Source organism: Protomyctophum bolini (assembly GCF_963924005.1).
Source record: "Protomyctophum bolini genome assembly, chromosome: 2".
Classification (NCBI taxonomy): Eukaryota; Metazoa; Chordata; class Actinopteri; order Myctophiformes; family Myctophidae; genus Protomyctophum; species Protomyctophum bolini.
The window spans coordinates 40,618,493-40,645,363 of NC_137863.1; the positions used below are offsets into that span (position 1 = coordinate 40,618,493).

A 26,871-nucleotide genomic window follows, 5' to 3' on the forward strand; every position below is an offset into this window, starting at 1 on the left:
TCTCTCAAATGTAATAATAGATAGCTGAACGTGAAGTCTGCATGCCAGCTCTGACAGTGTGATAAAAAACGGTTCCGGAAACTGTTCCAAAATGTGATGAAACCGATTCCTCAATGTTGGATCCGGTTTCCCCGGTTGCAGATCCCAACCCTGAACGTGTTGCACAGCAACGAGTTCTCAACTTTTTAGCCTTTTTAGCCTTTTTCGCTGAATGTTAGCCCCAGAATAGGTATTAGGTACAGTTACGCTAGGGTTCAAGTGGTCTGATCTGATTCATATACTTTGCCACGTGAGGGTGCCGTGCACCAAACACAGCTGATCTACAAGCTTCACAAGGCGTTGCATCACTAAAATATGAAGACAAACAATCAGCATATAGTGTGAGTGAATGTGCGGATGAGTTTGTGTGCCTGTATCTCTGTTCAAGAGTGAAATTAAAATGCATTATGGATATACAGAGTTATACAGACAGTCTTTAGGGTCCTGGCTTTGGTCTGTTTCATTCAGACTCTCAAAATGCACCTTTACATGCCATGCATGTCATTCTTTGAAAAGCTCAGTTGTACGAAAATATACAGTATACATTATTATTAATCGATCAACTGTGGACAAAAACCGGCACCATCTAATGAGCTATCGTTTTTGCTTCCAGATTGGCTCTAATGGGTGCACACTGCACGCACGCACGCACGCGCGCGCACACACACACACACACACACACACACACACACACACACACACACACACACACACACACACACACACACACACAGATATTAAAACTCAAGGATTTGAGTAGATACAGTAAGTAATGTTACAGTTACAGTAGACGTATTTCATTGGCGCATCATGAGTATAACCATCCCCCACTCAGCGCTGTGATTCCTCCTTCCATCCCCAGCTCAACGCCTCCATCCCACTCCCTCTATGTCCTCCCTTCTCCTGTCTTGTCCTAGCTCCTCATAGTCATATCCTTTCTTTCGTCTCAGTCAGACAAACATCATTTTTTCGGTGGAATCCTTGTCCAAAACGGTTACTTTACATTACATGTTCTAATGGTTCCATTGAAGTCGTTTAGTCACTAGCTCTTGTTAATACATTTCATTGGTTTTCTCCCCAATTTAGTCGTTAATATGCCAATTGATTCCTCCCCATGGTGGGCGGCAGTGGCTCAGGGGTAGAGTGGCTGGACGGTAACCACCACAAGGTTGCCAGTTCAAACCCGGGCTCCCCCAGAGTTAGTGTCGAAGTGTCCTTGAGCAAGACACTGAACCCCTAATTGCTCCCGATGTGCTGGTTGGTGCCTTGCATGGTTTCCGCTGCCATGTACTGTACTGTACCTGTACTGTGGTGATATACCAGGAGGATATGGAACCTTTGTCCTACTCCTCCCGCCCCAACACTCCCTATATTGCCAGGTGCTGCCCCAGCCCGTAGGAACTATACCACCCTTCCCCTTTGGCTTCCGGCCCCTGAACACGGGCCAATTGTGTTCATATAGACAGTTGACGAGGCATGCACCCCCAAAACTCAGCCCTAAACCTAACCTCACAGGAAGCCACGGGTTAGTTAATGACTGTAGGACTGTTGGTACAACAACCTCTGCCGTGGTGGGCAGGCACTCCCTGCCCCAGGCGACCTAATTTAATGCTGGATTTATGGGTCTGTTTGGGTCAGAGTTAAATTAATAGCAAGGATTTTTACTGTGTATCAGTAGATCATTATGCTAACATTTTGTCCAGGGAGAATGGAATAATGTAGAAATATCTATTTGTCTTCGCGCAGTCTCCTGAAGGCACAGACATATCTCCAGACTAGCTGGCGCGCACATGTTAAATGTTACGCGCCTAATGATCATTTTCCTGTGTTTATTTCTGCGCTGTTCTAGTTAAGTATACATGCTCCTTTTTCTGAGCTTCGAGGTTCGAACCGTCAATTCTGTTCAGATATGCAATATGCATTATTAATTATAGATTGAAGATTTCATATTGAAAACATGCAGTAAAATTGAATTTGAGCATTGTATTGTCTCTGCATGCTTTTGATTTGACTTTTGATTTGAAATGTACCCATTCTGCATACTGTGAAGAAGAAGAAAAAAAATCAAACAAACAAATCAATCAATCACACACACACACACACACACACACACACACACACACACACACACACACACACACACACACACACACACATAATACATCGCAAAATATAATATTTTGTTTTTCAACACATTTCCTAGATTAATGACATACATTGAAGGCAAATAAACGTACAGAAAACAGCTGGCTAGTGTGGATTTGAGCGGACCTTTGACCCTTATTAAACGAGCGGTAATCTGCATATATCCTGCTGTGGTGTCGGCAGCAACAGTAACCAGGGGCAGCACGGTTGTCTAGCAGGGAGGGCGGGGCTTGTGCAGTAAAGGGTCATTTTGGGCTACAGGTGCTGTGCAGAATACATGCAAACAACTGTATGTGGTCCCACATAATATAATAGATAGATATGACCAGGTTGTCGAAAGACAGAGAGAGAGAGAGAGAGAGAGATAGGGAGGGGGAGAGGGAATCTCAACCCATTCCTCGCCATCATGCACATCTCCATTTGAGGCTTTGGGGAAATGCAGTATAGTCAGTGACTGTTTCATTTATACATTTTTAAATTCATTCATGGTCAAAATAAGTGTTTTAATGAATAGCTCTCACCACACTTTTAGCAGGAAAAAATAAATAAAGGAGCTGAAATGTTATACACCTGAGGATATCTGAGCTGAGTGTTCCCACAAGAAACATTCCAAACCAGTAAACATACACATACTGTACATACGTGCCTGACATACATTATACAATCACACATACACAGACCTCATCTTCTCCAGTCGCTTAGCTGCTGCACGTAACCCTATACTTCAGACGTCATCAACTAAAGTTATTTATAAAATAATGCTACTACTACTACTACTACTACTACTACTACTAATGATGATAATGATAATGATAATAATAAAGGAAAAAGAAAAAGAATGTCCGGTCTAAATTAAGCTTTATTATCTCGATATTTATTATCTGCGTGGTGAAGTGGTGAAGCCACTCCCTTGCAAAGCCGTCCTCGCTGCCTCTCCAGTCCCTGCACTGTCTTGTATCATGTCCCCTACCGGTACTCCTGTCAACATTACCGTTGTCACATTCCCCCGGGGACATCTAAAACACATGCTCATCCTGGTTGCACAGACTATAGCATCGTATCGGGAAATGAAATGCAACAGTTACCATGGAGATGAACACCATATCCAGCTCTGGGCTAACTCTCTGGGATCAGCGTGTCCTCTTTAAATGCCTAAAAAAAAAAAAAGAAACGAGCATGTCAATCAGCTTAATCCTCCGCTGTAAAATGCCCAGACAGCAGACGGCAGACAAAATAGTTGTTTTCTGCTCGTTTTTCCCCCGGAGCACTGAAGTTTGCCACTCTCACGTTGCTTTAAATTGCAGTACCACTTAAGCAGCTTTGCCGAGCGCCGTAAGCACACATTCACCAACTAGAGACGTGCACTGCACTCCTCTGGTTTCCTACCCAGGGCCCGCAAACCTTGTGAGGGAGCCATGCAGACAATCTGAATGGGATCTGAAACATTACACCAAAATGACCAAATGTCTTCACTGAAAATAATATTCATTCTTCAAGCTCAGACCAGAATGCGACTCGTTGTGATCTTGTGAGGATACCAGGGGTTAGGTATTGTTTTACTGTACATTACTATACAGTTGCTTTAACATGAGGCATGAGTTCTTCTCTGCTCTCTGCTTCGTGAACAGAAAGTATGGCTGCAGCCCTGAGCAGGACGGACCAAATCACAGCATGAAATGGAGGCTGGTAATTGCATCAGGGGACTGACTTATGGAAGGGCTATGATTGGGGTCCGTGATGACTAACTTAATTATCTGTCTGCTATCGATGCTGGTGGAAAACAGTGGGGTGAGAGAGAGAGTAGAGCTTCTGCTGGAATGAGATGACCAATTAGCTGTTACTCTGCAACATTGTATTAGTTTGTTATGGAGTGGACTGGAAAACCTATTGTATTATACTTTGTTTTGGAGTGGACTGGAAGACCTATTGTATTACTTTGCTTTGGAGTGGACTGGGAAACCTATTGTATTACTTTGCTTTGGAGTGGACTGGGAAACCTATTGTATTGGTACAAAAATTCAAAGTACTCGTCTCATACATTGATTTTTCAACAAACTTTTCGCCTTCTAAAGTAGTCAAAATCAAAACCAATGAAAAGTATATACTATGATAGTTCCATTGATCAAAGCCGGAACGGGACAAAATTGAATATGCTCTGAAAATACATCCGGCCCACCCACCTGACCACCGATAACACAACCCTATCTCACAGAATAGTACAGTATACAAATACATGAACCAAATTGCAATTCCGTAGATAAACGACTAATGGAGCCAAAAGTCAGTTCAAATGACCTCCCCATAGACAATGACACTGAAATACCTCCCCATAGACAATGACACTGAAATACCTCTCCCTAGACAATGACAATGAAATACCTCCCCATAGACAATGACACTGAAATACCTCCCCATAGACAATGACACTGAAATACCTCCCCATAGACAATGACACTGAAATACCTCCCCATACCTCCCCATAGACAATGACACTGAAATACCTCCCCATAGACGATGACACTGAAATACCTCCCCATAGACGATGACACTGAAATACCTCCCCATAGACCATGACGGAGGGGCGTCGTCTCTACCCAACTTGAGCCACGTGAAGCACCGCCGAGCGATTCGCCGTGCTGAGCGTGGCGAAGTTCGGTAGAGCCGACTCAGCCCCGTCCGAGTTGCAATCCGATAGGCAGAGAACAGTAAACAATATAGTATAATATGAACAGACTTTTAGGTTTTAGGTTTAGAATTGCAATTTCGTTCATATACTATTTTCCGTGAGATTTGCAATAGCAACGCGGCTGTGTTAATTGTTCAGATGGGGGTGGGTCCAACACTTTGAGATGTTCAAATGATCCCTGTTTCAATAAAGTTTTGGAACCACTGCTTTAGATATTATTCATGTAGATAGTTTGTTAGGTTTTTTATTTGACACAGATAGGTTTGATGTTTACTTGCTATCAGTCAATCTTACTCTGTTGTGTACTATAGATGAATAAAAGCGTGTACTAGATGCCCAAGTTGTAAATTGCAAACTGACACCAAAATGAGACCTTGATTGCTCATCTCTCTGCTGTTTGTCTCCATGTTCTTCAGATCAGTAAGCAGAATTTGCAGACGGTGAAAGAGCGCTTCCAGGCCTTCCTGAACGGAGAGACCCAAATCGCTGCTGACGAGGCCTTCATCAACGCTGTTCAGAGCTACTACGAGGTGAGACCCGCATCTCTGCATGAATGCAATCACTGCACTGTCTCTCAAACAGGGTATACTCAAATGGGTCTGTTGTTATGAGAGTGTACAAAATGGAGCCATTCCCTTTTTCTTTTGGGATTTTAAATGATTATTTCTAAAATGTTTGACTATAATGACTAAGGAAAACAACCGCACACACACTGTCTTCAAATGCAGTGACCAACTTTTATTTTCATGGAAATAGCAACGTTTCGGCCTATGCGGCCTTCATCAGGCTATATCTAAAATAAAGATAGCCTGATGAAGGCCGCATAGGCCTTCATCAGTATACCATTTGTCTGTACTGCGAGTCCCTGGGGCGTTTGCGTGGCGCCCGGTGGAGCCCCGCCGTTAGACATCATCATGGTTAAAATGAAAACACATGACGTTACATGCTTCTCAGGGAAATGTCAAGGATATAATAAAAACACGATCACGTCAGTGACATTATTTTCATTGTGGTCCAGGCAAAACAGTAGGCTACAACATAAAACAGGCAATGAGTGATTTGACTAATTGTATATGCCTACTATATTACACAAAATAAATGTGTTATTGAGGCAACAACCATGGCTACTAGTTTATCATGTTAATGTCCCAGGAAGAGAGAGGCTTTAGTTTCCAACTTTTCATTATTTCTTAAATCCTTTATTATAAATAAATCATTATCATCAATTAATTTTCTTATGGTGAGCATTTGTGAGGATCGAATTGGCCTACAGTATGAGATGAGATTTAAAAGAGGCGAATATTTCCTTTAAGACTTTTAGGACCATCTCGAAGATGAATTCATATGTTTTATTAATCAGAAGGTCCATTACATTATAGCACTGATGTCATTTCTCATACATGGCCTGACGTTTTATGCCTCTTGGCCAGTTAGTTCATGGTTTAAAAAGAGACCCTGTCTCACTGTATCTTACTAGTTAATAAAGGTTATAAAGGAATAAGTTATAAGGCTATTATACCCAACATTTCCTATAAAGTTTATAATTTATAGGACATTAATTAATAGTTCTTACCAGAAGCACATATACAGTATATTACTTTATCTATCTGTTTCTCCCAATTAAATACATTCCTCACAACATAACGGAAGCAGGGACTTTTTAAATATAGACTGTCTAGGCAGCTGAATTACTGTGATTTATAATTATACGCCTGCAGTGGTTTCTTACTGAAGCCTGATTCCAAGTGGAAACACCTACAACACTTATTTAGTCTGTTTAATTTGACATTAAACGGACTTCATGGAATACATTTGTTAATTTGGTAGACTATTACTTGGGAGAGTTTGGTTTGGACTTTGGATTTTGGACTTTGGACAGACAGACAGACAGACAGACAGACAGACAGACAGACAGACAGACAGACAGGACAGACAAGTGGTTTGTGCTTAAACCAAACCTCACAGGAAGCCACAGGTTAGTTTTAACCTGCCACACATGTCGGGAGCCACGGGTTAGTTTTAACCTGCCACGGGTTAGTTGTAACCGGCCATGCATGTCGGGAGCCAAGGGTGAGTTTTAACCCGCCACAGGTTAGTTGTAACTGGCCACGCATGTCGAGAGCGATGATGTTGTCAGACTAATGCCTGTCGGACTGTTAGTATATCTAACCAATGTGTCCCTTGACGATAACAGTTGTCAGAGTCTGTGGGAATAAACGTTAGAGAAGAGACAAGTTGACAATTGTAGAGCGTCTGCCATATAATTTGAATCTCTATGAAGATATTTTCTTACCAGACACCACCTTCATCTTAGTGGGTGGGTGCAATGGAATCTATAACATTTACCATTTTAGAAGTTCATTGAATGAGACCCAAGAAAGGGCAGGTTTGGAAGAGAACGCCTGAATAAAATCACAGTTGTCTCCAGTAATACATTGTAATCACCTGTAGACCATGGTCTCCTTAGCCACTTACATTATATATATACTTAGTTGACTGCATGGTGTTCCCCAGGGGTCTATAATTGGTCTTAGTTGACTGCATGGTGTTCCCCAGGGGTCTATAATTGGCCCCAAATAATCTACAAGCTCATAGCGTGGCGTTCGCCCATTATGACATGCTCAGAATAGGGATGCTAGTGATTATTTCCTCTTCCCCTAGAATCAGAAGCTCATATACTGTACATTGCACCGGAAATGGGGCATAAATTGTCAAAAATCCAGATGTATCCAGATGCAGGTGAGACAGTGCCTGTAGAGAGAAAGTGAAGTTATATTAAACTAGAGTGGTGTCACCGGCCTGCTTGGGAACAATGAAAATCGTCTGTCTTTTTGCCTTTGCTACCCATATATGAAGATTTATGTATCTGTCTGTGTCCCTTTTATGAGTTTAAAAAGCAGGTGGCTTGCGCACATCCAGTTCTTTGCCGGTGCTGTACAAAAGGTAGATACATACAGAGAAGGAGTGGTCCGCACACAGTCTTTGCTCCAACAGTGTTTATTGTATTAAAACACCATTCTCAGTCAGGACACAACGTTTCGGCCGTGAACGGCCTTCATCAGGTGTCCCTTTTGTGCCCATACGGAGTTCTGTGTCAGGCATACGCAAATATGTATAATATAATAGGCCAGTCTATGAAACCAGAGCTCCACGAATGGGAATTTGTGTTAGAAGCCGGTCGGTCGGGCAGGTGGGTCTCGAGAATCGTGATACACACAGATGCACAGATAGTGTGTGTGTTGTTGAAGTCTCCAAGACGATTATCCTGTTGTTTAATCTGAAATAAAGGGACAAAAACAGTGTGCTGGTCTCAGCGGAGAACACTGATAAATGAAGCGGAACACACACCCCTCAGAGCAGTCTTTACTCTTAATCATGTGCTGCTTGCATGGCCAAGTTCAAACTAATTTGAACAGAATAGGCCTGAACGATGGGACGGTTACATGAGGGACTATTAAAGCTGTGTTCTCTGTTGTATCTCCACAAATTGTAGACCGAGGAATAGGTTAATTCTTTGAATTGACATACAGTAAGTGTGCAGACTTTCTGTACATATTGTAAAGCCTACAGTTTAGGCTTTAAAATATTCAGAAGTTATAAAATAAATTACTAATGATAACGATGATAATAATTCATAGCTCAACATTTTGTAGATCAGCTATTTTCACTATTTTTGAGTGGTGCAAGCACTCCAAGGAACAGCAATGTCCGTGTTCACCTATGTGTTCACCTATGTGGCCATGAGCACCAGTATATGACTATGAGTACCAGTAGGGGCGCTGTTGTGCCAGAAACAGAGAGAGAGAGAGATAGTATTAGTGCTGCACTGTTGCCTGCTAATGAGAGAGAGAGAGAGAGAGAGAGAGAGAGAGAGAGGAGAGAAGGGGGGAGAGAGGGGAGTTGCACCACTCAGTTCACACAGGTGTGATTTTCTTTTTAAATAGGGCTAAAATCACAATATCCTTTTGTACGTTTGTGTTCCGTCTCCCGGGGGACTCCAAATCTCATTTACTCCTTGCATTAAAATACTATCTGCATTCTGTATATGTGATATGTCATATTATTCTGATACTGAACGATCAAATCTCATCCTCGCGTACTACCTGTCTGACTTTCTTGGAGATTGGATCAGAATGACGTGAGCCAGACCACCTCCACAAGTGCTCTATACCAGATCTCATTGTAATGTGCGCTGCGTAATTTGCACAGCTGCTATAAGGTCGCCTTTCTTTGGAATCTTGATTCCAATCTCCTGGCACTTCCTCCCATATTATGTTCATGAAGAGTGGATGAAACAAACTTCATCGCCGTGGTTTCTAGATCTGACTTCAGTGCCTCCGCGGGAATGTTTTCTGGTCCTGCAGCCTTTCCATTTCTCAGCTGCTTCCATGGTTTGTGCGTTGCACTGCCGTTGCAAGGCTATGGGTAGGTCCGTGTCAGCCTGATGTCTGGTGGGTTCTGTGGTGCTGGCCAGTTTAGAGGTTCTTAAATGACTCCATGCATCTGTCTTCCCTCTTTGTCCTTCTGGTTTGCTGTCCTTTCCCGCCAGCTTCTTGGTGATGTTGTATAGTTCTCTCATATTTCCTCTCTCTTGCTGCTTGTTCTGCCTCTGTTGTCACCTTGCTGTGAATTATTCAACACGTCATTAGAACAGTGCTTTCAACCCAACAATAACATGTCTTCTGCGCTGAACTGATCTGAAGGCAATGTTATGCTTTGGCGAGAAAGTTTTGCTACACACTACTACGCTGAAGAAGCTACAGGCTTGAATCACAGAGTAGTTCATACAATCACAGTCAGGAATATGGCGACCCTCAGCAGTCCTTGGTGGTAGGGTCCATGAAGTTTAAATAGTAGTTTAATAGATAGTTAGCCTGGGCCGTGGCTCAGCGGTCCATGCACCTTGGCCGGTAGTCCGAGTCTGGCAGTGTGCCGCGGGTTCGACTCCCGATCCCGACGGCCTTTACTGCATGTCACTCCCCCACATCTCTCTCCCCCATTTCCTGTCAGCCTACTGTCTGTCTATAAAAAATATAAACTAAAAAGGCGAAAGGCCACAAAAAAAACATTTAATAGATAGTTAGCGACCAAATGGACCCTTATGGGCCTGTAACTCAGAGCATAGAGTATAGAAATGTAACCGAAGTAGACCCTTATTTGTTTCCATTTGAACACGTAGTTCAATTGACAATGAGGATTTTACAGTGTAGATTGGGGTCCCAGAGATAGAGATATGAATCGGATCAAATGGCGGTGGTCTGTGGCCTGATGCCTATCAAACTGGGGGTCCTTGAAATGAAAAGGGTTGAGAATCACTGGTGTGCACAGTGCAGCATGTTTGCCTCTAGGCTCTCTTGGCGCTGAAGATTGTTTTGTGTTGGGATCACATTAATGACAGATGGAACACATCGGAGCCATGGAAATGAAGCTAAATAGTGGGCTACTGTACTGTCTGTATTACACATCCTGGTGTAAAGATAGACTTTTAGCCTACAGCTATACAGAGGCAGCGGTCCCTCGCAGCAGCGGCAGCAGCAGGCTCTGTCCTGTTGTGAGCCAAATGACCAGTTCACACCACGCCGGCAGGCCTTAAAGCCTTATGGCAACAACCCCAGAGGGACCCCGATTTCAGGTTCACCCCCCACAGGTATTTCTAGCAGTATTTCTGCTATGCTGCTATATGGCTGGACAGTGAAGAAGGAATAGAGCGCCGCAGTCCCACCCCCTTTCAGAACGACGGGTGGCCCAGGAAATTAATCCCAATGCATTTTACCCATATGGCTTTTCTTAAAGTATTTATTTAAATACGGTTACGCCGCGGACAAATTATTTGTCACGATCCGAGTTGGCTTTGTCCGCGGCATAACCGTCTTTAAATAAATACTTTAAGAAAAGCCTATGGGCAAAATGCATTGGGATTCATTTCCTGGGCCACTCGTCGTTCTGAAATGGGGTGGGACTGCGACGCTCTATAGAAGCGGTGGCATGAGTCACAGTAGTCGCAGTTAGGTCTGTGTGCCGATACAATCACATGTACTTTATATTGAATTAGTTTTTATATCTAATAAACAGCTTAAATTTGGGAAATGTGAAAATAACCGTCTTCCTCACTCTGCATAATGCCAATAATCAATGCCCACGTGCATGTTCTGATCGATTGGTCAAAACACTGAGGAGCAAAACAGATGAGGACAGTAGAGGATATTGTACGTATATTGTCAGTATATTATAGCAGTATAGGATAGCAGGAGGATTTATAGTGAAGGATAGTATGGATAGTAGGTTATTGGAATGGAGGAATGAAGGGAGGAGAGCAGAGGGAGTACAGATGAAAATTGTGGAAAAGCTGGCCAACGGCACTGTTGGCTCCAAAAAGTAGACGGTCCACCAGTACAGTTTTAGGTCATTTTTATTTACCTCTCAAAGGAACAAACTTCGACTTCAAAATACAAATAAATTATAAGACTGGTCAAAACAATGTCCCAAAAACAAGAAACATAAATTTGCACTAAAGAAAAACAACAAAACAGGAATTTGAGATACTGCTAACAGGCTATGCCTTCCATGAGGCTCTGGCAGCTCTCTCCTGATGTGGTCTTACTAGCCTCAAGCCATACTGAACTCTCCTCACCTGTAGCATGCATGCAGCTTCAAGTTTCAAGGTTGTACTTTATTGTTACATCTTGTGTACAGGTATATAAGAGAAAAACGTATTGTTGTTTGGCTTCCTTCAGAATGCAGCAGCATACTGTAGATAACATAACATTCAAAACAACAAAAACACAGCAAGCATATAGCAAACAAAGGGATAGTTAGTTTTAACCTGACACGCATGTCCGGAGCCATGGGCTAGTTTAAACCTGCCACGGGTGAGTTTTAACCAGCCACGGGTTAGTTACTGGCCTCACATTGTCGGGAGTGACTGTGTTGTCGGACTAATGCCTGTCGGACAGTTATGTCTAACCAATGTATGCACCCCTGTTTCCCCGGTGGCAATTCATATACACAGTAATAAATAACACAAAAGCATAATACAAACATACTGTATGAACACTCCTCCTCCTCTACAGTGTTTGGCACCTTCCATTCAACAGGAGTGCCAGCACTGCAGAGAGGCATGTCTAGTGACCCCTTCACACTATAGTGACAATAAACAAACATTTAAAAACCCTTTCAGTCCTCGTGTGAAATATCAGATGTCCACTGCATTCAATCCAATCCAATCCACTTTATTTATATAGCACATTTCACAACACAAGGTTTACAAAGTGCTGTACAGAAAGTTAAAGCTAAATACACTGTAAGTAAACATGCAACACTACACTAATAAACCCACACTTCTCAGCCGATGGTGATTGCTATTGGAAGCAGCTGTGTAGTGTGTGTCACAGTCACAGCCTTTTGTCATTTATTGTACAGTCACTCTAGATCTTGTATTTCTATGTAATGTTCTCTGGTCTAGTTTTCATGTTTCTCTGTTTGTTTGCTCCAGCTGTGTCTCATTTTGTAATCAACCCTCATGTGTATATCAGTCTTGTTCCCCAGTCAGTCCTGGTTGAGTCATTGTATCCTGTCACCTGTTTCAGTCTGTTTTAAGTTGTTCATGTTCACCTGTCTTCTGAATTAAAACACCAATTCATGGTTTTGAACACTACATGTGGCTGTCCTGCGTTTGGGTCCTTAGCTCACCTACACATGACAGTGTGTGTGTGTGTGTGCATGCATAGTTCCTCAGTACTGTCTAATAGGGCACGGGCTGCCCTGTGACAAAAACGTAACATAAATTAATTCATAATCAACCCCTCTGTGCCCTCAGGTGTTCCTGAAAAGCGACCGCGTGTCTCGGATGGTGCAGAGCGGCGGCTGCTCGGCCAGCGACTCGCGGGAGGTCTTCAAGAAGCACATAGAGAAGCGCGTGCGCAGTCTGCCCGAGATCGACGGCCTCAGCAAGGAGACGGTGCTCAGCTCCTGGATGGCCAAGTTCGACACCATCTACCGCGGAGAGGAGGACCCGCGGAAGCACCAGCAGAGGCTGACGGCCAGCGCGGCCTCCGAGCTCATCCTCAGCAAGGACCAGCTGTACGAGATGTTCCAGGGCATCCTGGGCATCAAGAAGTTTGAACATCAGCTTCTCTACAACGCCTGCCAGGTCAGTTTGCTCTCGCAGTAATACCTCTCATTATTATATACAGTATAAGTCTAGTGTTGGTTGATGAAATCCAAGAGTGGTCCAATTTCCTAACTTCTTGCGAAACGTTCTAAATATATGAAATATTGTTTTATTTTCTCTTGTGTCTTGTTTATCTTGTCAAAAATACTGTCACTGGAAAAACCTGCATGAATCCTTAGCTCACAAGAACACACCTCATTGATGCAAATGAGCACAAATCGCAACGTGTCACTCAAAGCTACTATTTTTCATGCCAACAAGTCAGTTTCCTTTTGTAGTTTAAGATGTTGATGTCATAAAGGCTGACCCACAACTCACGTCAGTTTTATCATTGCATTGTAACTTGTCCATATTCAGTATCCATACACTTTATATGAACAAAGGGAAGATGTTTAAATGTACACTTAAATATGAGCAGATTCATTACTTCGGTTTTGTAGAAAATGGGTTGAATGAACGCAGCTTAATTCCCCTGCATATATTATGCATGTGCAATGTACGGACGTACGCCATGTGAGCAATTATGCATATCCTGCTTTCTTTTCAACAAAACAGGAAGGAAAATGTTTTAATGCAATTGTGGGAAAAATAAGCACGTTCTCTCCCAGTCCCACCCAATTATATAGCTCTTTATCCATAACTCTATTTTATATCTAATATTTCGACGGCACACACAGCATGGAAGTAAGTGGAACAGCTTGTTTAAGTGCAGTGGTTTTCCGAGGCGCTTACTGGCCTGATAAGAGATAATTGAGGATTGGCAGGGGTTTGCAACATCCACGCACACGCAGAGACACATACTCAGCATGGTCCTACCCATCGATCCATTGATTGATTGATTGAAGAATTTATTTTGCAGAATGGGTACATTTCACATGAAAGCACAACTCAACACAAAGACTGTTAATGTGGACGACACACTGATAAAGAATTACACTTGTTTACAACAGGGTCCACCATTTTCAATGCCCATAGGGCAGCAGCCAATCTCCTGTTTCTGTCGTGTTAGGCAGCTTGATGTACAAGTACACCCCTTGTGGACATGACGCTAGTAGCCTATGTCGCAGAGACTTAACCCTCAGTCCAACCCCTGATGCTGAGTGAGGCGGACACTCAAACCACAAGGCCACTTGGCACTGGCACTGGTGGAAGAAGTACTTAAAAAGTGGTGGGATATCAATACTGTATCAATACTGCAATATAGGAATACTCCAGAATTAAAAATGTACTTTAGTAAAACTGCTAAAGTATTGGCATCAAATTCTACTTAATGTTAAGTTAAACAGAATGTGACATTTCAAGGGTTAGGGTTAGTTAGGGTTTTTTTAGTATAAAAATCTTTTGAAAAAAGCAGATCTGCGACGCATTGTGAGCTTGCAGATTGCCTATTTTCAAATGGCCAAATGGGCTCAAGTGGTTAATGTTAATGTTTTTGTAATAATAATCAAAATCTACAAAGTAAGTAGTAACTAAAGTTTTCAAATAAATCTGAACAAGTATTGAACATTGGAAATACTCAAGTAAAGTACAAATACCTCAGAATTGTACAGTAAATTAACTTAGTATGCCCAAATGGAATGCAGACGCACAGTGGTCCAGGTGTTTTGACAACCACACATTATTGCAATATATTCAACTAGCCTATACAAATAGCTATACTTTGTTGACACTCATTTCCCAATACAGATGCAAATTCTATACATCCAAAAAAAAATATTAAAATAATATATTATTGTAAACCTTTTAGGGGGCCTTAAAAAAACAACAACATTTACACAGTGATAATAGTGATCACACTTGTTATACAGTACATAGAGGCTATTTTGCATCGATATGAATGCAAGTGTTTATTGATATTTTGACTTTGGTGTGCCGTGGGCACATAATATCCTTAAAGCAGATTAGATCAGCAGTCAATACGATAGACTTCACAATCTCAACCATCACTAAAGCCCAGTCAAACCAAATGCAATGTCTAGGACCTAGACAATGACCTAGACCGCAAAAGACAAATTAGATGTCTGCTCGGGACCCAAACTAGTGAAAATAGCAGATCTTTGAATTTGTTTATGCTTTTTTGGGATTGTTTTTTGATCAAATACAAAATACAATACAGAATGTGTACGTCGACCCACAAATGGGCCCCCGACCCAGTGTTTGGGAACCAGTGCTGAGTGTAGATGAACCATGTGTGAGTTCACTGATTTATCTCAATGTTGAAATATTCCAGTGACACAACTCAATGTTATGTGGTGCTTTGACCACAAAAGTCCACATCATTTAGCTCAGTGGTTCTCAAACAAGTTCATGTCAAGTTCAAGGACCGCCTTCAGAAAAGATTATATTGCTGCAGCACGCGGGCACCAAACGGCAGGGAAAAAGGAAACTATCGTGGAAAGACCAAGGACATTTTGTAACAGTGGCTGCTGAGGAACCGATAAAATAGTGAAACGTGTCGGCAGTATACTCTCTTCTGAGTGGGTGTTGTAGCACTGGGCACCACTCCGCCCCTGCCCCTGGGGGGGGTCCAAATCGCCGGACCCCACTTTGAGAACCATGTGGCTTATGCAGTACAGATCGACCGGTGTTGTGTTGAAGGACAAGTGGCTGTCTTCACACCTCTGCATTCCACATTCCTTCTATCTAAAATGTGTTTTACGCGAGTAGATTTCTGTAAAGCAGAAAGGGAGCGTTTGACACAAGACATTCTTTTTGCCGCTGCTGCCATAGAAATTGGAGGAGAGAAAAAAAGAGATGGTTGGTGCCGCTATAGCTGTGGGCGAGGAACAATGAAACACATTTCAGAACACGGGGGGATAACTGCGAATCTACTGTAGGGTTCCTGTAAAAATGTGGTGTGCAAAACTGTCACTGCTGTCGGGAAAGAAACCTCGTATCTCCATATTTCAACCTTTTTGATGTTTCTTCCCGTAAATTAAAGCCTTATTAATTACTTCGCCTATTGCGCAATGTCACCCAACGTGTCGCGATGCAACGTGTTATGCATGAGCTTGTAGATTTGCTGTATTTGCTGTTGGGTTTTTACGAATATTTAACCAATGAAAAGTATTAACAAAAGAGCTTGTGACTAAACAGTAACTATACGCTGGATCCATCCATACATGCATGGCTTTCTCCATTTCCTAAAAAGTTGCGGTTTTTTGACCCACAAGGTTTCCAGCCAACACAGTGGCGTGCACATGTAATAAATAATAGGGCATGGTATGGTATTACGTTGGATGGCTGCTGGAAGTGAAAGCCAGAGAAAAGTGTAATGGGGTAATGGTGTGTCCAGTCAAAGGCCACCTCTGAGAGGAAGGCTGAAGAAGGCCAGGTAATCAGTTAGCCTTTTGTCAGTGCCGAAAGCCACCATTGTTATATGCTTGAGCAGGGCAGACAAACAGAGGAAAATCCTCTGTGTTCATTTAACTCTGATATTGTGCTAACTGTGACCTTTATGGAAAAGGAAAAAGAAAAGAAGAACAGATGTGTACACTCTGTGTTACAAATGGATACATTTACACCAGGGATTTTATTGTGCACTGCATGTGTTGAGCCGTATAGAGGAAGGAAGAAGAACCACTGGTCTATAGTGTGTCTAGTGTGCCAGGCGGGCTACGAGGAGCTTGTAGCCTAGGCTGTCGCCTCACAGCTAGAAGGGTTCCCGCTGTGGGCGCTGGCGGCCTGTTCTCTCCTCCGCGTGCGTCATCAGTGCCCATACCCGAGGTGGGGTTGGTGAAAGGGCCTTTCTGTGTGGAGTTTGCATGTTCTTCCCGTGTCCCCTATAGGCCCTAGGATAGGTACCCTCACAAAATACATGCAGTAATCCTGGTCTCTAAACTACCTCCTTGTTTCTTTTGTATTGTTAAGCGTCCTTGGGTTTCTTGAAAGGCGCTATATAAATCCAAGTTATTATTATTATTATTATTATTATTATTACCTCCCCCTGGCCAGCCGGGGCGCCTGAAGGTGCACATTGAAGGTGGTGAAAGCAGCCTACATTGATGCCAGAGCAGAGGTCAATGTCGCGTGAGGGGCGTGGAGGCACGTAGTGCGCCGTCACCTTTGGAGATAGAACTGGAAACGGTGTTATAGCGTAGCACAATGCTACGGAAGAAGGGGGGCGTGGAATTAACGCAAATGTATTTATGATATGGGCTTTCGGTAGCCGCTCAAAGTATTTCATTGGTGAGCACGGGGGAAAAGTGTGGCCGTGTGGTGGTGGTTGTTGTTCCGGCAGAGAACTCGGGACATGGTGTGCAGCATAGCGATAGTGAACCTTCACCGTGTGAACATTCCTCTGGCTCATTCTTGTAGGAGTATACTCGTGTTATTATTTCAGTATTTGTGGAAGGCTATAGTGCCCTTTATGATATTGGAAAGTCAATCATCAAAAGCTCACCTCCCTCCTCGAAGAGCAGCAGTGTGACTCATCTCTTCTGCCGGCACTGCAGCTGGCGGTGATGGGCCCTGGTTGTTCGGGTCGGGGAGGTGCTCCGCAATGAAACTTGTCTGGCGTGTTCACTGTCAGCCACATTTCCCCTCTTTGCTCTCCTTGTCATGTACAGTTTCCTCCTCAGTTACCACTGTGAATTAATGAGCTGTGAGCCGAGGGAACTGCTGTGTGTTAATAGAAGAGTGGAGAAGCTACAAGCGCGGTTAAAGGGGGCAATGGATGAGAGGATGCATTGGTGGTGTCTTGGCTGGTGCTTTCTACTGTTGATGACGCTGCTATACAGTAGTAGTGCTATTCGGGGGCCAGTTATTGTCGGTGGTTACTCCTTTCCACATGGTTTGGATGTACTGTATACACACTGGTTTCTCCTGTGCCTCATGTGCCATATTTACTCAGAACACAGGGACTTCCCAGAAGGACTGGTTGCGACTGAGAGTGAGAATGATCTCAGTTATAGCCTTGGATCCTGTATACTACCTAACACATACTGTATCGGATACAGAGTATTAAGCAATCCTTAACCCATTTTTGACCCGAGGACAATATTCTACAAATGTTTTCTGAAAAACCTACGTTTCTGTCAGTCGTTCTCAAACATTTTCATGTCAAGGACCCCCAAGAATTATATGTAATTGGCCTCCGACCCCCATCTGAAAATATGTTGTTCCAGGGACCCCCCCCCCCCCCCCAGAAGCCAAGATTTGAGTTAAAAACGTTCGCTCTGAAAGAATATATATTCAAATATTTGCACCACATTTTCACGATTTTTCAAAAATAGCAGATCTACAAGCTCATCTGCTATTCTTCAATAGCTAAAGCATAACATAATGCTTAAAACACCAAAAGAGGTTCCCATCCAGACACATTACATGTCAAATGTAAAAAAATAAATGAATGTTAAAATATTCCTACATTTCAAATTGATCAAAAATCATATTACCTTGTATTAGTTTGTGGCTATAGCTAAAATCCTTGAAAAGTATTACTGCGCTAGTGCATCTTACTAAACATTATACCAAACAAGAACTGACGAACCCACGATCTTGTATTTGTATCTGTGTAGCCTATATAAAACATTAGTCCATTTCCAGGGGTGTGCGCAGACTTTGAGTTATGTGCTGTGTATACAGTAAGTACCGGTATACCGTGACTTTTGGAGATGCTTTTGGTGCATGGAATGTATATCATTTGTATTGCTGATCATCCCAGAACTAAGTAGGTGGCTATACTGTAGTACCTTTCATATTGTAATAGAAAAGAGAGAAATTTGACTTTGGGGATAATGTCAACATTGAGGATGTCTTCAGAGCTGTTGGGAGGATGCAACAGGAACATGTACCTATAGAGGGCACATAACCGCCATCAGATTGAAAATGGCCTCAACAATCCTCTCATGAGGACTAACGATGTATCTTTTTATTTTATTTTATATTGCTGCAAGGCTAATATTAACGGTGCCATACAAAGCATCATATTTGAAAACAAAGTTAATCTAAGTAAGGAACAACGAACTGTGTACTTGAATCTGTAAATGATGCATGTGGACTGAGTGACTGCTGTGGACTGAATGATAATTCTTTTTTTGGGGGGGGCTTTTATGCCTTCATTGATAGATTGGTAGGCTGACAGGAAATTGGGAGAGAGAGAGAGATAGATAGATAGATACTTTATTTGTCCTTTCGGAAATTTGTTTTGTGCACAGCAGTCATCAGGATATACATAAAACATGCAAACAGACAGATCACACAGTACATAGACAATAAAGAAACAGTGCCAACAGAAGGCCACCAGAGATGGGGAGTGACACGCAACAAATGGCGTTGGGATCGGGACTCGAACCCACGACACAATTTTATTGTAGTCTATAGGTGCCCGTGGACCGCTATGCCACCGGTGCAGGCCAGAAGATGATGTTTACAGTAAGCTGTTTGATATACATGGAAACGCCCTCCCACTCTTAACACACAGTGTGTGAGGACTGCATGGGGACGTAAGGCCCTAAATGAAAGAATACGTTTAGAGGTCTGCAGCGTCGGTGTCTTCTCTCTGTGTGGCAACGTGTATACAGCCAGCTGCTAGAAAGGATCCCGAGGCTTGCCGTGGACTGTGGCCACGGCATCACATCGTGAGCTTATATATGGAACGTCTATTTCCGCTTTTCACCATACTGTACAATGAAGTAAATAGGGCTTAAGTGGTTAAACCATTGTCCGTATGGACCAACCCTCTATTAAATGATATCCTTTGCCAATGAAACGTTAATCCTTGTGACCAGTCAATGACCCCATTATGAACCAGTTCAACCCATCAGTCTTGGCATCTGCTTTGGGGCTGCTTTTGAACTATAGACATGATCCCACGTGGGTGATAAGCATGAAGCTGCTTCCCTCATTAGGGGAGCCATTATAGTCTCGCCCACGCATTTGGAAGAAAGAGAGCCATTTGACGCTGAACCGCTCTCTCTAGCTGCACCCCTATTGTCACACAAACTTGGGCTGGCAAAATATGTACGCTTATACTTCTCTGTGGACAGGAAAACAAAATGACTGTCCCTATACCGCTGCGCGGGTATAGGACCACGCTGAGTTTGTGTCTCTGCGTGTTGCATGAATGTTGTGAACCCCTGCCAATCCGCCATTAGCTCTTATCAGGCCCCAGTACGTGCCTCAGAACGGCAACAATGATATGATTACACGGGTAACAAACTAACACACTGTACTGTACGCCGCGTTGGGAGTCAGAAAGGGAAAGGCCATCTCTTTTGATGAATGTGCCTCGGGCAGTAATGATGGCTTGAGCTAGGAGACAAATTGAATTGCGCGGCCATGGCAGCGGATACGTCGGCCCTGTGGAAGAACAGAGTGGGTGCCTTCCTCTTTATCAGATGTGGGTTTGAGCCATTATGGGTGCGGTGAAGTCAGCAGCTGAGTGTTCTTTCCCTGAAAGCCTCCAGCCGGTCAGAATGGAAAGCAGAGCAGACAACACACAGTCACAGAGAGAGAGAGAGAGAGAGACAACACACAGTCATAGAGAGAGAGAGGAGCTAATGGCTGCAGGCCAGGCAGCCGCCGGGGGGGAGGCGGAGTTGGTCAATCCCCGCCCACAATGTGATTTTAGGATTCATGTCTGTGACCTTTTCCCTTTCAGCTTGGCAGATTGCCGTCTGTGTGCGATATTAAAATATTAAATACGTTATGCAACTCGGACAGCGCTGAGGATTACAGGACTGCAATTGTTTTCTTAGTTTGTGAGGGGTGCTAACACAAACCGTTGGACAATGAATGGACAATTTTGAGCGTTTGTGTAAACACAAACGTTGCGTAACACAAACATTGAAGACGATGGTGAGGACGCAATCAGTGGTTCCTAAACTTCTTCTTGTTGAGGACCCCCAAATTGACACTAATTAGCCCGTGGACCCCCCATTTGAAAAGATATGCCATGAAGGACACCCATAAGAGAAGATTTCTTCACGGCTCTAGCAGTGATTCTCAACCCGTTTTTATTTCAAGGACCGCCAGTTTGACATGCATTAGACCCCCATTTAATAGTATTTCTATCTCTGGAACCCCCAATGTACAGTATATTGTAAAATCAGAGTTAATTTAACTCTGAGAGTGTACAAAGGTCCATTCCATTTGTACACTCTCAGAGTTACAGACCCATAAGGGTCCATTTGGTTCCTAACTATCATTTAGGTGGGGACCACTTTGGGAACCATTGTGCTAATAAGTGCTACGATGAATGAACCTGATGAAAACAGCAGGTGTGCTAAGTGCCTATGATGAATGAACCTGATGAAAACAGCAGGTGAAAATATCAATTCTAAAACGTGTCAAAGAAATTGTCAAAAGTCACAAGCTCACATCGTGTCCTATAATCACAACACACTGTGACCTTGATAGATCAGCTATTTTAGGATTGAAACTGGAGATCGATTCCACAACTGCCTTCAGCAGTTCTCAGCTCATACTTAAAATGTACCTAAATAAAATGTACAAAAATAGCAGATGTGTATACAAGCCTGCAGTTGAGCTTGAATAGCCAACACTAAAATCTAAAATGACTCATGCTTGCCCGGGTTTTGAATGGGTTATCTGATTATGGGTCCTGGTCTGGGGTTTGGGAAAAAGTCTCCCTACCCTACCCATGTGTCAAGTTGCTGAGCACAATCCCTGTCATCCTATGGGACATATTAATGACAGGTACACAAGGAGCGAGGACATGCTGCATTAGATCATCACAAACAAGCGCAGCCACACAATGAAGCTGCAAAACACCTCGTTCACTGTGCATAAATGTGGGCCTATTAGACGAACGAGAAAGGCGGGGCCAAAATGATCATCGCCATCAAAGACGCTGTCGCTGTTATTGTCAAAACAGCTTTGAAGCACAATCTCCTCTGTCCAGCTTTGCCTCGCAATTGTGCGGTGTGTGACGTGCGTGTGTGACGTGCGTGTGTGACGTGCGTGTGTGACGTGCATGTGTGTGTGTGTGTGTGTGCGACCCGTGCATGCGTGGGTGTGTGCGTTTGCATTACTATACTAGTGAGGACCAAGGTTTACAATGAGAAAAACCTCTTGCTGATGTTAAGTACCTCACGCAGCATTTTGCTGTAGCACTCAAGACTTCTGCAGGGTTGGCTTCAGGGTCCGTAGCATTCACTGCCGTATTGGAGAACAGACTCCACCGCTGCGTGTATATATAAAAGAAGATCCACACACTGGTCATGCCATTCAGGGCCCTCCGTTCAAGTGCCTTCCTCACTTTCAGGTCTTGCTCGGTCGAGTTGACCCATGAGCCTGCAGGTACTTGAAGTCTTTCACTTCCTTCTTCAGCACAGTTCCTCTTGAGATATATAGAGCCTCATGTATACTTAGTTGCTCCCTGGTGCACAAATAGCTGATCTATAAGCTCACTTTGGGGCTTGTAGATATGCTATTTTTTATATATATTTATATATATATATATATATATATATATATATATTATGGAACATTGACCAAATCTATCTGTCATTGTCATTTCTTGTTTTATATCAGAACAGAAACAGTTTGCTTGTTTTTCTGTCTTTGAGTCTGTGTACATATTTAAGTCTGCTGCTATGTCCTTTCATCTTGTAGACCTATGTGAAACCTTTCCTCTGCCGCGCACACACACACACACACACACACACACACACACACACACACACACACACACACACACACTCCCCCTGTGCCTTTGTTCTAGTTGTCATGGTGATTGTAAACACAAGCGCAGGAGGGCCCTGTCAGCTGCTGTCCCCATGCGTGACTCAGGGGCAACAGACAAGTGATTGCTTCTCTATTAATCACATGTGGTATCAGGGTTTGTTTTTGGTGTGCTAATCCCTCCAAAGGAGATTGTAATGTGTTCATATCAAAGGAGAGGAGAATGGCAGGGGAGGGAAGAAGCAAAGAGGCCATTTTGGGTGGGAGCCGGGAACCCCTTTTGGTGTTTTAAACATTATGTTATAATTTAGCTATTGAAAAATAGCAGATCTACAAGCTCATAGCGCACCACTGAGTGGCGCGCTACGAGCTTGTAGGTCTGCTATTTTTGAAAAATCATGAAAATATTTATTTCAGAAAACTGGAGGATTTTAGAATATTCTTTTACATTTTGAGGTCAGGCCTAAATAGATGGTCAAGGGAAAGGAGACAGAACAGCAAGAGGAGACAGACAGACAAAAAGGTAGAGCAGGACACAAGGAATAGAACATGTAAATGAGAAGGGAAAATAGGAGTGGCATGGGGGGGGAGCATACAATATGTGTGCTAGTGAACTCAACTCAGGTTAGGAGGGGAGTGATAGTGAATTGAAGTTAGGAGAGTAATAGTGAATGCAGGCTATAGTGGAAGAGAGAAGGAGAGTTGGGAATGGCCTGTGGAAGCCAAGCCTGTTAGTGTTTGACGTGTGACAGTTAGTCATCCCTGTATGAGTCGGGGACCAACCTTCCACACCACAAGAATGATAACTGATTAATCGGACAGATTAATTAATCGGTTTGATTGATTAATCAATCCGATTTGTTCGCAGATTAATCTCCCATCACTATATGTTTTCTGAGTGGTGCAACCACTCCAAGGAACAGCAATGTCCGTGTTCACCTATGTGTTGGTTCACCTATGTGTCCGCCTAAGTATGTATGTGACGTTAATGAGCACCAGTATGACTATAAGTACCAGTAGGGGCGCTGTTGTGCCAGAAACAGAAACAGAGAGAGAGAGATAGTGCTGCACGTGCTGCACTGTTGCCTGCTAATGAGAGAGAGAGAGAGAGAGAGAGAGAGAGGAGGGGGGGAGGGGAGTTGCACCACTCAGTTCACATTTTTGTGATATGATGAACCTTATTGTAAACACTGACAGCCAATGCTCAACACGTTCAACAATGTTCTGCAACACATTTTCGCGCTTAGTGTTAGGCATAGAAATTGCCCAAAATTATACCATCCTTTGTATTGTTGATGTCCTCACTAGCATAGTAGCTATACAAATATGTGCGTGCGTGCGTGAGAGCGTGTGTGTGCAGCCATTTAAAAAAAGGCAGGCTAGGAGTCGATTGGGAGAACCTGTAGCCATGACAACAGGCTCAGACAAGTAGCGTGTTTACTGAGGCAGAAACATGTCCAAGTCAGAGTTCCCCACAAGAAGCACAGCTTCGCAGAGCTTCACTGACACTCACACACTCACTCCACTGCCCCCCTGTACGTCAGTCATTCTGCTACTAAAGGTAACATCCAGTCAATTATTCTCTGCAATGTTCTAAATCAGGCCTTTCAAAGTGACTTGTGAGCCACTGTTGTGTCAGGTGGGGACATGGGTTGCCCTATAGTATAATTGTCTATTCTTATAGTGGTGGAGAGGGCCTAGACTAGAGTGTCATAATTATCATCTTCTGGCTCCAACCTAGACCTGTTCTTCGGGCGTGTCAGCGTGGAGGAAAGCACACTCATAGATATTTACTGGAGTGGCACGGTGGAGCAGTCGGCAGTGCTGTCACCTCACAGCTAGAAGGTGTCCTGTGTTCGATTCCCGCTGGGGACGCTGTGGGCGCTGGGGCCGTGTTCTCTCCTCTGCGTCATCAGAGCCCATACCCTGGGTGGGGTTGGCAAAAGGGCCTTTCTGTGTGGAGTTTGAATGTTCTCCCCGTGTCCCCTAGGTTAGGTAGTGGTACCCTCACAAAAAAAACATGCAGTAATCCCGGTCTCTATACTGCCTCCCCCTGGCCAGCCGGGGCGCCTGATGGAGGGGAAAGGAACTGGTTGGAATAACGTTTCCTTCCTCCACTCGCTACATCCATTTGTACTTCCTATCACCATAAAATTTTAAAATCATTTTCTATTCTTGAAAGCAAGCGAAGACATGACCCACACAACCGACACAATAGTGAGGTGTTTAAAAAAAAAGTGTTGAACCTATAGTGATATCAGGCGTTCGAAGAACGAACGCTTTTGTCGTTTGCGGGGGTTGTTTACTTTCCTGCTGGTACTGCTGCCATATACATCATGTAGTAGACACATCAATATGATTGACATGCAGTCCCTTCCAATCACCTGTCAAGTAGCTTGAAAAAAGAGACTGCCTTCTTCAGCGATTGGGCAAAGATCCCAGATGGAAGTACGTTGTGAAGAAGCGTCTCTTCCATCTGGCGGAGTCAGGTTACTGTATACAGCGACCTTCTGTTTAAACCTAGAAAGTACTCCTCTAAACCAATACACCAGCTTGACAATCTGGCAACAAATTAGACAACAGTCCTTGTGGACTTCTCTGACACTACTTGTGGCTGCTACATCAATTTGTAACAATAAACTCCATTTATTCAAGATTTGCCTGGTGTAGACAAGGCCTATATATCCTGCCTGGGTGACCTTTATGTTAACGACGTTGTTTGCTAGCTTTGAACAATCGGTTCAACAGCTATCGAGGTATTTCCGAATTTGTAACGTTGCAAAATCCACAACATTAGAATTTCCGTAGCCTCCGCTGGCCTCAGGCATTGACCATGTTCTTGCAGTTATACTGACTTGTTAAAAAGCGCTTTCATATATTTTCATCAGCAGTGACCACACATGCTCTGCATAAGATCAAGACAGGTTGGGAGACTGAACCGGTCGTCACATTATCAGATAAATGGTTGGGATGATTGCGCTAAATGCAATGAACGCGTCCTCCCCCTGTCCGTGGCTTAGCCTCGCTCAGCCCAATGTACTTCACAGGATCCATTTTAGTAATGCTAGATTATTGAAGATGTACCCATACCTCTCTCGGATGTCTGTGACAGATGCCCTCCGGCATTAGCAGACCCACCTGACTCATATGCCAGGCCATGCTCTGAGCTTGATGGAATAATACACATATATGGATGTATTTTTTGATATCAGAACTGACTCTCGCTGGGACCAATTCTTTACTGTTACAAAGAGTACAATATTTGCCACTGAGATGTAGTAGTCGTATAGAGTAGAAATATATAAAGTATTGAAAAGCCCTGATTATCAGACTGAAGCTTCGTGAAGTATTTGAGTAAATGTACTTAGTTATTTTCCACCACTAAGCTAATCCTTTTTAATTGCCTGTCATCACATTTTTCTCCTATGGACAATGGCTAACCCCCCTCAACGCCTGAAAAATGTCATAAACACTGGCAGGCTATATCAACTCTGACTTTGAAACAATGCAATATTTGCAAGTCAGGAACGATGCAAGTCTACCCGTTGTAACCGTGAAGTGAAGTGTATGCACTGTAATTGGCAGTTACAGTATTTAAACATGTCGTGCCAATAAAGCTCTCTGACATTTTAAACTAATTGAAGAGGAAGAGAGTGAGACAGTAAAAATGTTGGATGATTTGAGCTGTAACACCCTTCCTATACAGTATGTGTACAGTTACACCTGATACTTAAGCAACATAAACCCTTGCATCCGTATGCTGGGGAAAACTCTAGCAGAAAATAACAGATCGACAAGCTCCCAATTAATACTGTATATAAAGGTTTAAGTGGTTAGTTGTGTGCTGATGTTGCACACCAAAACATATACTGTAGCAGATCTACAAGCAGATCAAGGTCTGGTGAGAGCCAGGCCCCACCATGTCACCTAGCTATTTTGGAGCTCCTGTTATGTCTTTTGAAATGTTCTGTTGGCGAATGTAGCACTCTTTGGTTGCACTTTACAAGCGCCTGTATTGCTTCCATGCAGCTGCAAAATGGCTCAATTTCACAATTGGCCAGGACCAGTTCAAGTAGAAAAAGAAAAAATTCCATCACGGAATAAGGGCTAAACGCAGTTCGCCAACGCGTTTGGCCGGAGGCCTTTATCAGGGTCAAGTTCATCAGGGTGAACTGTGTTTTTT

At 43.3% G+C, this 26,871-nt stretch overlaps 1 protein-coding gene across 6 annotated transcripts in view; it reads left to right on the plus strand.

Moving 5' to 3' along the window:
* Positions 1-26,871, plus strand: part of cadpsa (Ca2+-dependent activator protein for secretion a) — a gene marked incomplete at its 5' end in the record, with an annotated part of 133,991 nt that overhangs the window by 24,850 nt on the left and 82,270 nt on the right. For all 6 annotated transcript variants that reach the window (XM_080773007.1, XM_080773006.1, XM_080773005.1 and 3 more), the window contains 2 exons: positions 5,287-5,400; positions 12,687-13,019. In XM_080773007.1, the coding sequence (XP_080629133.1) occupies positions 5,287-5,400; positions 12,687-13,019 (447 nt within the window). The remainder of the gene's footprint in view (positions 1-5,286; positions 5,401-12,686; positions 13,020-26,871) is intronic.